The following is a 14,293-nucleotide window of genomic DNA, read 5'->3' on the forward strand; positions in this document are numbered from 1 at the left end:
GACAATCATATCGTTGACTGAATTGAGATTTATGAAGTCCAAAAACGCTTTTCAGTTTCTTCACAACTTCTTCAAATGTAAAATCTCGTGGGTGTCGGGGCAGGAGATAGTTTAAAAACTTTTCATGAACTGGAACGCTGAGACTTCGCATCAGTAAACGAATTTTTGCTGCGTCGTCCAATTCTCTCCCGTCTGCGCTGAATAAATCTTCATACTTCGAAAACCATCGGTCGAACGTCATACCTTCGGCTGGATTATGATGAAACTCCTTGATTGTCACAGAAAGGGACTCGATGATCTGCTCGGGAGTGTTTCTTGGTACGTGAGGTTCCGGAATAGCTTGTGTAGACGTCAATCGGTCCAGCAATAGTAGTAGCTTGTTCATTATTGCTTGATTAGAAAAATCCTCACAATCACCCATAGTTTCATCAGATCCGCGAAGCATGCTCAAAATCTTTTTTTGAAATTGTCTTGAAGTCTTGAAGAATTTTCCAGCTCCTCGTCGCCAAATTGTTACATACGAATAAAAGATGGCAAAATGCTTAATCGTATAATTGCGTCTTGTTTTAACGAGAACATGTAACAGAATGAATAATTTTTCTTTCCTCGCTGTCAGCTTCGATATTCTTTCAATCACGGCATACTTGATTATCCTCTCTGTATGTAACAGTATGTAACCCAATTGGGATACATTCACTCCACTTATTTTCGATTTGATACTGGTAATAAGGGCCGGCAGTATGAAAGTGAAACATAAAACAGAGCTCAGTTAAATCCTACCGGTCTCTCCAACCCCGGATCTTGGAGTGTAATGCAATCAACATCTTATTCAAGTCGTTCCATATCTCATTCATTAAATTCAATAATGGAGCTAAAAGTTGTAACACATATTTATATTAAACTGTAACGCTAATTGGTTGTATCTGATGATGTTTGCAATACCGTCAAGCCTACAAACCACGGGAAAGCAAAACGATTTTCCAATGTTTTTTTGTCGTGAATACGACTTACTTTACTATGGGGCGCCTTTTCAAAATTAGCCATATGGAAGAATGGGCAGAACTTAATCGTGAATATCTCGACTTGTATTAATGGTAGCAACATAATTCTTTCACCATTTCATCAAAAATATGATCAGGAATTCAGGATAATATTTTGAACAGTGTGCGATAACCACAAACAACTCAAAAATTAAGTTTTCTCAAAATTTGAAAACAACGCGGAAAACACCTTACTTTCGCTTGGGTTTTTCGCGCAAGGACGACGATTTTGAGGTAGTCAGGCACATATCTTCAACTGAATGCGTATAAAAGGGGAACCGTGGTCGAAAATCGATCATTTCTTTTCGTGCGTTCGATGGAAGCAGACGTCGTGGGAGTGGAATCATCAACCAGCAGCGACGGGCCAAATAGAGTTCCTCAATTTGGTCCTTGTGAATGCTAGAACCGAATCCCTACAGCATATTGATAATTTCTTTCAATAAATTATGCAAATCCGAAATGAAATAATCGACAATAAAATTCTGTATGCGGCTATTTTTATAGCCGTTAGGACCGCCCATTAGTGAAAAAGCTACAAACGAAATCACATAAAAGGAAATCTCTTAACAAAAATTCAATCAGTTTGGATTCAATCGCCACTGCGAGCAGATGTGTTTTGTGTCGTCTGCACGCTTTCGACAAGAGCGATTACGTCACAGCTGCCAGTCATTAGCAGTGGGAAAAAACAACGGTGGAGAGCATTGCACAATATCAGCAGTTCTAATGGCTCTAAAAGTTTTCTAAAGAACTATTAGGATTTGTTGTTCGCAAATCGTAGGGAAATATCCTCAGTTTACTGCAAATCAAGAACAGTTTGCTTAGATTTGTGCACTTTTCGCTGTGTGAAATTCACAGTAATCGAGATCAAGTGAAGCCTTTTTTTTTTTGCGAAAAATGTTCCAGAGTTTAATGTCGTAGAGAATTACGCAATTTGACTCTTCTGAATGCTGGAAACGAATCCCTACAGCATATTGATAGTTTCTTTCAATAAAATATGCAAATCCGAAATGAAATAATCGACATTTAAATTCTGTATGCGGCTATTTTTATAGCCGTTAGGACCGCCCATTATTGAAAAAGCTACAAACGAAATCAGGTAGAAACAAGCCTCTCAACAAAACTTGAATCAGTTTGGATTGTATCGCCACTGCGAGCAGATGTGTTTTGTGTCGTCTGCACGCTTTCGACAAGAGCGATTACGTCACAGCTGCCAGTCATTAGCAGTGGGAAAAAAACAACGGTGGAGAGCATTGCACAATATCAGCCGTTCTAATGGCTCTAAAAGTTTTCTAAAGAACTATTAGGATTTGTTGTTCGCAAATCGTAGGGAAATATCCTCAGTTTACTGCAAATCAAGAACAGTTTGCTTAGATTTGTGCACTTTTCGCTGTGTGAAATTCACAGTAATCGAGATCAAGTGAAGCCTTTTTTTTGCGAAAAATGTTCCAGAGTTTAATGTCATAGAGAATTACGCAATTTGACTCTTCTGAATGCTGGAAACGAATCCCTACAGCATATTGATAGTTTCTTTCAATAAAATATGCAAATCCGAAATGAAATAATCGACATTTAAATTCTGTATGCGGCTATTTTTATAGCCGTTAGGACCGCCCATTAGTGAAAAAGCTACAAACGAAATCAGGTAGAAACAAGCCTCTCAACAAAACTTGAATCAGTTTGGATTGTATCGCCACTGCGAGCAGATGTGTTTTGTGTCGTCTGGACGCTTTCGACAAGAGCGATTACGTCACAGCTGCCAGTCATTAGCATTGGGAAAAAAAACGGTGGAGAGCATTGCACAGTATCAGCCGTTCTAATGGCTCTTAAAAGTTTTCTAAAGAACTATTAGGATTTGTTGTTTGCAAATCGTAGGGAAATATCCTCAGTTTACTGCAAATTAAGAATAGTTTGCTTAGATTTGTGCACTTTTCGCTGTGTGAAATTCACAGTAATCGAGATCAAGTGAAGCTTTCTTTGTTTTTGCGAAAAATGTGAAAAAGGGAAATGCGTGCATAGTTCATACAATTGATATTCGGAAGTGTTAAGGAACATGTCAGTTGTTTTCGTATTCACGACATCCAGTTATGTCTCTGACATTACCCACCCGCCTTTTTTTATAAAACAAATATACTTGCATATGGTACTAAAGAACCACAGCATCACATCCGATGAGCCGTACGTGGTTCGCGGGTCACAAGATTCCGATAGTATCCTATCAGTTGGTGGTCAATATGTACAAGTTCTATATTATTATATTATCAAAATACTTGTCATACAAATTAGGCTATGAAATTCTTTCAAACATTTTTGTGAGATTGTGAGATTTATCTATAAGACAGATGTCTATTTTTGAAGTAAAAAGTTGAAGAATTTCCCCTCTGTATCATAAGACAAACCTTTGGAATTCATATTATTCTTATGTCTGAAGGTCATAATTCGAGTGTACAGTTCCCGAATCAGTATTTAGCTAAGTAATTAACTTTGTATTATTATGAATAATATTTATATGTTTAGACGAACAAAGTGTATTTGCGGGGAGCTCTTCTTCATTATTTCAATATAAAGAAAACTACCGAGGCAACAGACTAAGAACTGATACGCTGATGAAGGTTGCAAATAGCACACCTGTAACTGGTACTCTCTGTTAATTTCTTGACATTAGTGGCAAAGAGTAAATAATTTTAAATATAGTGAAATTAAATGGAATTAATTTTTCTGTTCAAATCAATTAAGTTCATTCCACTTACCGTTCAAAAAAGTAATTTTTCAGCCGGCGAAAGTCATCGTTTTTAGATGGTGAGTGTATGGTGAACATACTCCAGCTAATCGAATATGTTGGAAGTTGATTTCACGGTTTAAAAGTGACAATTATGATTAGAACGACGAAGAAAGAGCCATCAAAATATAAGGATGAAGAATTGGAGGAAATGTTCGATCAAGACCCTCCGCAAAGAACAATTTGCAAAATGACGCTGAGTTTCTCAGCCAACTTTTTGTCAACGTTTAAAAGCAATGGGAATAATCCGAAAGGTAGGCAATTGGGTGCCGAATCAATTGAATCCAAGGGACATCGAACGCCGTTTGTTAACGTGCGAACAATTGCTACAACGGAACTAAAGAAAAGGTTTTTTTCAATCGAATTGTTACTGGCAATGCAAAAATGTCCAATACACTATCCAAAACGTTGGGCAATGTATGGATACCCCGGCTATGTCTCATCATCGGCCGTTCAGAATATTCATATAAGGGAGAGTGTTCGGTTACCGGCACCCTTTCCTTTTAAGCTTATAACTTCTGACTAAGTGCACATTATGCGGACATATATACATCAATGGAAAGCTCCTAGCTAACAACTGAATAAGAAACTAAGTTAGTTCTATCGATTGAAAACAAATTTATTATCAATTTAGTAAAGTGATAAATTTTGGCCATTTCAAAAGAGGTGTTCAAGCAGCAAGAAAATCAACCGCTTCAAGGCGATATCATCTTCGCTGTCGTTTGGTCTTTTGTATAGTATTCACAAATTGAATATTATTTACATTTGAAAACTGTGCACATGGAAACCTTACCTGATCCAGCAGAATATTTTCCGGTTTCAGATCCCGGTAGATTATTCCGAGACCGTGCAGGTGATTAAGCGCCAATGCAAGTTCGGCAAGATAGAACTTGACATCCTCCTCGGTGAACATTACCTCCTTGCTCAGTCGTGTGAACAAATCTCCACCCCGTAAGAAGTCCAGGATCAAATACAGTTTTCCCGGCGTTTGGAAGGCATAATGAAGCTTAACGATAAATGCATGGCCCACATCAGCCAGAATGTTGCGCTCGTTAGTACTTCGAACTCGATCTTTGACCTTCAATGTGGCCTTTTTTAATACCTAAAATATAAATGCAAACATTATTATAGCAACGGAATGAATTATCCAAACGCATAATGACTTACTTTCATTGCATAAAGCGTGCCGGCATCCTTACCAACAATTTTCCTAACTAAGAATACTTTTCCGAACGAACCCTCGCCGAGCACCTTGAGCAGTTCAAACTGCGACGGGTCAGCCTTCTCGTGTCCCTCACGCACCACGTCCCGAATGTCGTACTCCTGCTCGTCGCTTAGTTTCATGAGCGACACATCGGTGGCATCCAGATCCATTGCCTCGACATCCACGCCGCTGGTGACCAACTGTTGGTTGTGAAGTTGATGCTGATGCAGCTGCCCACCCGGATCGAGCTGAGGTGCCTGCTGACCAAGTAAGCCATCGTAGCTTTCATCGACAACCATCTCGACATGGTCTTGAGACGACGACTGGAAAAACATCGAGAAATAATTCAGTTATACTATCGAAACATCACAATGGATCGGCCGCTCCAGACAGCGTCGGGATGGGGTTTCTCTTTGGGGATTCCATTCTTTAAAAAACAAGCCGGTAGGGAAACGAATAGAATGCATGGACATACAATGTTCATCTCACAGGCAGATAGCGAACGACGGGAAAAAATAAGAGAAAATTAAATCGGCGGCATAAAAAAATATCCAAATTTCCACCTAATTTGATTTCTTTCCAGCCTTGACGAGCACGGTTTCTATAGACACGGGAGTGTTGATAATGAATGTGAAAAATCGACAATGGCAGGAAAATTGTTTAACCGTGCAGAATGAAGTTTACATAGGAACAGGAGGGTAAGAGATCGTATGGTGAGTAATGCATAATAGAATAACAAAGATTTGTTTGGGGAGAGGACCACCTACATATGGAGTTACTTAAAATCATGCAAGCGCTAAGATTGGTGAAGGGGTTGGAATTTCTCCTCCCAGATCCAACTTAAATAGCTTTGAAAGCCCCTACAGTGCAGTTATTAATTTTATATGCATCTAAACTGGGGTGCTTCTAATTATTTTTTTTGACCAGTTGACTCTAGTCAGAAAGTTAGAAATTAAGATAATTTTGATGATTACAAGAATTGGTATAAACGGCATTCGATATATTCTTTGCCTAAATGTACGTTGTTTACTCTACTAGACAATTTGACTTCTACTGTTGATATCTAATTTCCATTGCTTCCATACGTAGAAAAAGAACATCAACCTTGCAAAAATTCAATAAAACATATATCTCTATACCGCAAATAAACATAAAAATACAATCGGAACGTATACGTATCCGCCTATTTTCCCCTCTAGTAAAACATAAATGTCAAGCAAAAACGTGCAATAACACCATTCAAACATACATAAGGAGTTTTCTTATGGCTGTTGATACCATTTTCTCCATTATCATTTATAGTCAATGGCGAAAGTGACGGCGGTGGTTTGCCACGAAAGACGATTATCCATTTGCACTGTTTGTGAGGGGCGATAGGAAAAGTTTTTCTCGCCTCTATATCGGATCGCATTTCCATTGGTTAATGGGATTCAAATCTTGTTTTGTGTGGATTATTGATTTCTTCTTATTCAATGTAGTTAAGTAATCGCTACCAAGGTTACCAATAATCAGCATCCACAATACTTTCTCAAACTAGGAATCTGAACCCATTCAGAAAGCTCAAAGACCGTAGGAAGGAAGGAAAGAAGACGGTTCCGAAAATTTTGCTACCTGAGGTGCTATACTTTTTCTTACAAATCTTTACAAAAACGGACATTTCCTAGATTAAAAGCTCTCGTTTCGTGAATGAATGGGAAGATTATACGCGAAACAGGGCAACTCTCTCAAAGCCATTGATGCTTGTAATTTGATCATTGGCCGACTAATGGAATCTTCGAATCGAAAACAGAATCCCATTATTATTTAACACGTATACCGGAACCATTACAGTACGGTTACGGTTGAGTTGTAATATTATGTTTAGTTTCGATGTAGACTGTATGATATAAAATACCAACTTAACACGTTTGGATAGGAGTGTATGACATTCAGTGATTAGAATAAGAGTAGGGGAAAAGGAGGTAAAACGTGAAAGTTGCATGCATGACTGCTTCCAGTTCATTTGAACAATACAAAAAACATCTCATTCATCAAAACTCATAAAATTTTCAATAAAACGATCGTGAAAATACATGGAAAATATACATTTTATATCACGGGGGTCCAAACATAGAGGCAGGATGATCTTCAAAACTGGATCAAAATTCATCTAAAGAGTGGAGCGAAACACACGATAACACCGGGGCAAAATGCACCCCAATAAATTTCTTCTTTGAATCTTTTCGTGAAAGGAATATTGGGTTGTCCCACGAATGTCAACAAGCCATTCTTGTTTTCACTCGAATGAATTCGAACGCGACTCGTATGCCACAAAATATTTAAATATCAGTGAGATTCTTCAAATAAATGCTAAGCCATGATGAAATTACACTGAAGTATTTTTTATGCGAATTTACGTACCGCAAAAAAACCGCATAACTCTGAAAATTCGTATAAAAAAACCGCATAACTCTGACACTTCGCATAAAAAAAACCGCATAACTCTGAAACTTCGCATAAAAAAACCGCAGAAGGGAAACCATATAACTCTTAAAAATTCGCATAAAAAACTGCATAACTCTGAAATTTCGCATAAAAAACCGCATAACTCTGAACATTCGCATAAAAAAGCCGCATAAAAAACCGCATAACTCTGAAAATTCGCATAAAAAAAACCGCATAACTCTAAAACTTCGCACAAAAAAAAACGCATAACTCTGAAACTTCGCATAAAAAAACGCAGAAGGGAAACCCCATAACTCTGAAAATTCACATATAAAAAAACCGCATAACTCTGAAACTTCGCATAAAAAAACCGCATAACTCTGAAAATTCGCATAAAAAAGTCGCATAAAAAACCGCATAAAAAAGACCTTAGTGTACTCCAATTCTTGTGATTAACCTTATGCGAAACGCTATAATGTATGCCAGTTTAATTTCGAACGATAAGTGCATTCGAACATCATTCGAACGAACGAAAAGTTCTATTCTCGTTTATAGACGAATAGACGAAATGCCGTGGTTTGGATTCGGCAGTTTAATGTTGCGAATCAACAGTTCGAATACAATGAAAACAGTTTAACCCATTTCCAGAAACTTTCTTTTCGAATGTGAAGGTGATTTGTAATCAAATGATAAATTTATTTTTTGAATAAAACATTTAGAAAGCGTAGCAGGCATATTAAAATGCTTGTTTTTTTTTCGAGAGACCCTTCGAATATATGCGCGGTTCCAAGTTTTTACGCGTCACATTTAACCATATCTATTAGGTACTTCATGGAAGTACGCCATGGGCAAACATGCTTTATTTTATATTAAATGCATGATTTTATCAATGTAATGAATATGTGTAGACTATCGAAAACATAACAAAATTGCAAGAAAAATGCAACATATTTTTCGCAGAAACTAACAATCGGATTGCTATCTTCAATGTTTTTTTTTTATTTTGCACGAAGTTTAATTTCAAAATTTTATTCATGGACTCGAATATATGTAATTGATCTTGAGTACGATATCCATTTATTAAGGGGCATTCATCACTTCTTTGATTCTTGGAATCTTCCTAAAACACTACCTGTGATACCGATCCTTCTTTTGCACAGGAATCGCGTTCGAGTGAAAGCAAGAATAGCTTGCTCGCAGTCGTTCGAAAGTATATGTTTTTTGCCTTTCTCATAAAGAAAGGTTATGCAATCACTGTGAAAACCGACTTTTGAACCGAGGCCCGGAGGGCCGAGTGTCATACACCCTTCGACTCAGTTCGTCGAGTACGCAAAATGTCTGTGCGTGTATGTGTGTGTGTGTTTTTTTTTTACAAGGTGAAATGCATTTACGCACGGAGTGTGGGACTCTCCACAGGACTACCCAACTGTTGATTGGAACTACTCACTAAAAAACCTTGGATCTCCAACCCTACCTCCCCGGCACCACCGCTAGGTATTACTTCGGGGTGGAAGGCTATTGGTGCTCACAGCACCCTCCCCAGATTTAGGCAGAATGGGGATCAGCATCCTGCTCTCGAGGGATCGACCAGTTGGATGATGAGGTCGGTCCAGTGATGCCGGCTGGAGGGTAACTTCCGGTTCACTGGCGCCTCGACGACCCAAAACTAATGCTACGACGCGGAACTACTCGACTAGTCTCCGCCAAAAGATCTAGTCTACACCGACGGAGGGTTCCCCGACGAGGGAAGTCCTCCCGAACCGACGCTTACTGTACGCGTCTACGACCCGACCGAAAGGATGCCTAAGTCGATCCAATGATTCCGGTTGGAGCGTGACTTCCGGTTCACTGGCGCTCAGACGATCCTAGCGGTATCACGCGACGATCTACTCATCTAGTCCCCGACAATGGATCTAGACTACTCCGACGGAGAGTTCCCCGGCGAAAGAGAATCTCCCGACACCGAGTCTCTTACACCACACGGGACACCCGAAGGAGTGCCGAGGTCGGTCCAGCGATTCCGGTTGGAGCATGGCTTCCGGTTCGCTGGCGCCTCGACGACTCGAATCGGTGTTGTGGCGGCTACTCGACTAGCCCCCGCCGAAGGATCTAGCCTACACCGACGGAGAGTTCCCCGACGAAGGAGGCTCTCCCGAAACCGACGCTCGACTAACTTTTCTCGGAAATGGCTGAACCGATTTTCACAAACTTAGATTTAAATGAAAGGTCGTGTGGTCCCATACAAAATTCCTGAACATCATTTGGATCCGACTTCCGGTTCCGGAATTATGGGGTAAATGTGCAAAAAATTGTAAAAATAAGGGCACTAACTTTTCTCAGAGATGGCTGAACCGATTTTCACAATTTTCAAATGAAAGGTCTTGAGGTCCCATAAAAAAAATCTTGAATATTATTTGGATCCGACTTCCGGTTCGGGAGTTATGGGGTAAAATGTGCAAAAATAAGAAAATATATGTTCTAACTTTTCTCATACATGGCGCGACCGATTTTCACAAACTTAGGTTCAAATGAAAGGTCCTGTGGTCCCATACGCAATTCCTGAATTTCATGCGGATCCAACTTCCGGATCCGGAAATATAGGGTAAAGTGGGTTAAAAATTGTATACCATCACTGAAAATGGGGAAAAAACTTAAAAAAATTTCTTAATCGACCTCAAATGTTTTCCAATTGATAGTTTTTATCAGTAGACGGTCAAACAAACCGATTTCGGTTATTCTTTTAAGAATCGAAGAAAATTATTTTGAAGAATACCACAGTATTATACATGATAGTATGATTGATATGAGAAAGGCATCATTACACCACTAGGTGGATTAAAACAGATTTTTCGAATAGTCGATACGGACGTAAATAAGCATGATGATATAAAATCAGCGAAAAAACAAATCAAATAACAAATGATATCAAACATTTCTTATTACAACTGAAGTCTGTACCAGAACTGATGGTTTAAAGTTGGATTGGCGTTGTTCTTATGCATGAGCGATATTTGAAAGTGTAATTGATTCGAACGTTAACGGTAATACGAATTTGATATACTTGCGAACGTATCGCATACGGTTGTAAACAAGAATGAGGGTGATTATCTCTTGTCCATTGAAGCTTTAGTCGTTCTAGAGCTTTGTTGGTGATTAAATCTACACAGTATCTACAAATTAAATATCACGGAATCTCAATGCTGACATAAACAGTGAAGACGGAAATTTCGATTAGACATAATTTCCATTTTTTTCATATATAAGTATGTAAAGCGTAAACTTTAAAATTGATAAAATAGTTAAACATTTTTCTGTCTATCAACTATGTTTAACGTCATGACTGATTGAGATTTACATGTTTAGCACGTAATTATCTCTTACCGCTTTCACACGGCTAACTAGTACGATTGTATCAATTTATATGGACCAATTAACTGACCAGTAGATATGTGCTTCTGTCACTCAATGGATACACGGATGCTATTTGGGATCTAATGATTCTTGGTTCAAACCACAGTCGTTACCGATCATTTTTTTATTTTTATTTCATTGATTTTCTAGCCACGAAAAATTCTATTATCAATGATGTATGCCTTTAGTTACAGCTGATTCAATGGAATTTTACAAGTTTCTTCCTAACAATGCACAGTGGGGAAAAATAGACCAAAAACAATGGTCAGTAAAATCGATTCCATGTATTTAGAAGGACCGCACGAAACGCTATCATGTTCATTTTACCCCAAGTTCCCTTTTTATACTGCATTGTATTCAAGCTTAACTATATAACATGAAACCGAAGAACTTGCAGAAGAGCGAATAGAGTGTTTCCGATGTAAAAAAGTCTAACAAATCGATTGCATATAGTTTTATTGACAGCAGAAAACTCATTGTACCGTTTTACCCCATTTCTTTTCTAGTTATAATACTCAGTTGAAATATGATCTACAATCCAAAAGCAGATCCAATACGATCTATCAATATTGGTTCATATTACGTGCAAAACATCTGTGATCCAATCAAACACAATGTGAATGACAGTACTAGCCTGTTTACCCCGTTTTATACCAATTTATATCATAAGTCGTATTTCTGGTTAAACTTTCTTTCGCATACCGAAAGAAGCATGATTGCGGTTGATGAAAATCTATTTATATTACGAACTATCTTCCAAATGTGGAGCAAAATCTTAAAACTCAGTTAAAGGATAAATTAGGGTAAAACGGTATAACAAGATTCATGCGGCCATTGAATCCATCTGTTATCTTATTTTTAGGGCTTTCTTCGTAATATCAATCGATTTTCATCAACCGCAATCAGCCTGCTTACGGAAGAACGTTTAACCAGAAAAACGACTTATGAAATAAATTGGGGTAAAACGGGTTAAACAGGCTAGTACTGTCATTCCCATTGTGTTTGATTGGATTACAGATGTTTTGTACGTGATATGAACCAATATTGATAGGAAATATTGGATCTGCTTCGGGATTGTAAATCTGAATTCAACATAAAATTATATTTGTGGGGAAATTGGGGTAAAACGATGTAGCACGACGCATGCGATCATGGAGACCATCTGTGATTAATTATTTGAGGTTATATGCGAAACATAGAACTGTCTTGTTTAACCAATATTGGTCCAAACACCGATCAGTAGAACTTTTTTTTCTGTAAATTCATGGAAGAAGATGACTGGGGGTAAAAGAGAATACTGTAGTTATTTGTGGACAATCTTATTAAAAACAATCCATATATTATATATAACTTATGAGCATATCAGGAATACCTTCCGATTGGTCGAATTGAATTGTTTCCTGAGTTTCACAGTTAGTTTTCGAAGTAAAGTCAGAAAAGAGGTATTGGAGCAAAACGGGCATGATAGTGAATTTTGCGAATCTTCTAACGACCATAAATCGATTCTACGGAAAAATTTGCACAAGAAATACTAACTTTGAAAATATTTGCTTAGGTTTTTATAAAATTATTGAGCAAAGTCGGGTTTTTGATCGTTTGTTTCCCACTGTGCAATGTATCGATTGGTCTATGAAATCACGTTGTTCAGTATGGAAAGTCAAAAGAAACATTTTTGGCATGTTATGTTTGCAAAATTTAGAGCTGATAATTTCAAGTTGAAAGATGAAGACCGCTGTGACCGCCCAGCAACCACGGACACGGACTTTTACAAGTCTGTGATCGTTTAAAATTCACGATATAGTGTGTGTGAGATATCGTCACTGTCCCTAACATACCAAAGACAAGGGTAAATAAACAAAGTTTGGGGGCGAATCGATATGAAGTTTGAGCATCACAGCTATTGACAGAGACCGGTCTTATGAACCAAGTGCGATTTGCTTCTACAGCGACTCGAAAGAAAGCCTCTCCTAAAGAGTCTTGTCACTGGAGACGAAACCAGGATTTTATATCAAAATGTGCATCGAAAACACAATTGGTCTAAGACAAATATACCTTCAACTAAGGCAAAACCTGGGCTTCATTCCTTTGCTGGAAAATCATAAATAAACCAAAATAAAAACGCACCTTAATGAACATTTTGAAATTGGGCGTCAATGATTTTGAAAAAAAACCTTATACGTTCCATACGGTATATTGTTCACTATTATTCAATAATTTGATAACATATACATAAGTTTTAGAAGCGAATTCCTAGGCATTGTGACCCACAAAATTTTTGTCATAACTAAGTTGTAGTCCATTTGTTTAGATAAAAACCATCTGTAACATTCAATTGGCAAAACAATTTCCTCGGGTAGGAGTTAGCTACGGGTTCGAGTCCCGTCTCTGCGGTAACATTTTCGCGGTTTTCATTACATAGTTACATTCACATGTCATTTTTTCAATCTGTTTTCCTCGTTAGATACCAATCAAAATTTAAAACTAGCTCATTACGGCTTAACGTTTCAACAAAGACTAGAACACAAATCGTCCGTAACATTCTTTGCATTATTCATGTATTAGCATTTTTCATCTATCATTAGATCATCATTAATGTATAAAGCAAAACACGTTTTATGAGTAAGAGTAACTGTTTAGGTACCCACTCAGGTTTCTTTTTACTCAAGTTTCTCAGAAACGACTGTCTTTCACAAGCTTAGGTTCAAATGAAAGATAATATGATCACATAAGTTGATGTGTTGTGTTGATGATCATGTTCCAGAACTTCAGAGAGAGGAGTCAAACCGGAAAAATTTTTCTAACCTTGGCTGTATCAATGCTATATGATTACCGGTCACATGAATCCATTTCGGCTAAAACGATTACCGATTATCAGTTACCCGCTCCGGAAGTATCGGAAGTAGTGATCAAAACTCAACAACCGAACTAATAGCAGTCTCTCTCAATTTAACTAATAACAACAAATTGTTGTTACTAACGTCTGAAATATAAAGAAAGTTATGATCAAAAATAGGTGGTTTTCGACTCGACATGTTTTTGTTTGTGGTGTATTAAAAAAAACCTGTACACTACTCATTTTGCAGAAATATATGCAACATCATGACTACTATTTGATTTTTGATATTTGCTCTTCTGTTTCGAAAATGGTATCGATCGACAAGATTTTACTCGCGCATCGCTAAAATCCCATCTACTAGCACACCAAGTTGACGAAAATGTTGAATGTGGCCCAATCAATTGTCGCCGCCGTAATAAAAGTATTCAAAATACATTTGTCGACATCCAGGAAGACCAACTCCAGGAGAAATCGAAAGCCAAGGATCGCAAAAACGCAGAAACGAGAAGAGTTTTTGTTTGAAACTGAACCCATAACTCTCCATTCAAGATGTCGCAAGTAAGTAGGGAATCAGGAGCCATATATACGCTCATCAGTTCTGT

At 37.9% G+C, this 14,293-nt stretch overlaps 1 protein-coding gene across 8 annotated transcripts in view; it reads right to left on the minus strand.

Moving 5' to 3' along the window:
• Window positions 1–14,293, minus strand: part of LOC131432429 (ribosomal protein S6 kinase 2 beta) — an 85,365-nt gene that overhangs the window by 19,811 nt on the left and 51,261 nt on the right. For all 8 annotated transcript variants that reach the window (XM_058598683.1, XM_058598682.1, XM_058598681.1 and 5 more), the window contains 2 exons: window positions 4,984–5,343; window positions 4,610–4,918 (listed from right to left, as the gene is read on the minus strand). In XM_058598683.1, the coding sequence (XP_058454666.1) occupies window positions 4,610–4,918; window positions 4,984–5,343 (669 nt within the window). The remainder of the gene's footprint in view (window positions 1–4,609; window positions 4,919–4,983; window positions 5,344–14,293) is intronic.

Source organism: Malaya genurostris, chromosome 2 (genome assembly GCF_030247185.1).
Source record: "Malaya genurostris strain Urasoe2022 chromosome 2, Malgen_1.1, whole genome shotgun sequence".
In the NCBI taxonomy this organism is placed as follows: Eukaryota; Metazoa; Arthropoda; class Insecta; order Diptera; family Culicidae; genus Malaya; species Malaya genurostris.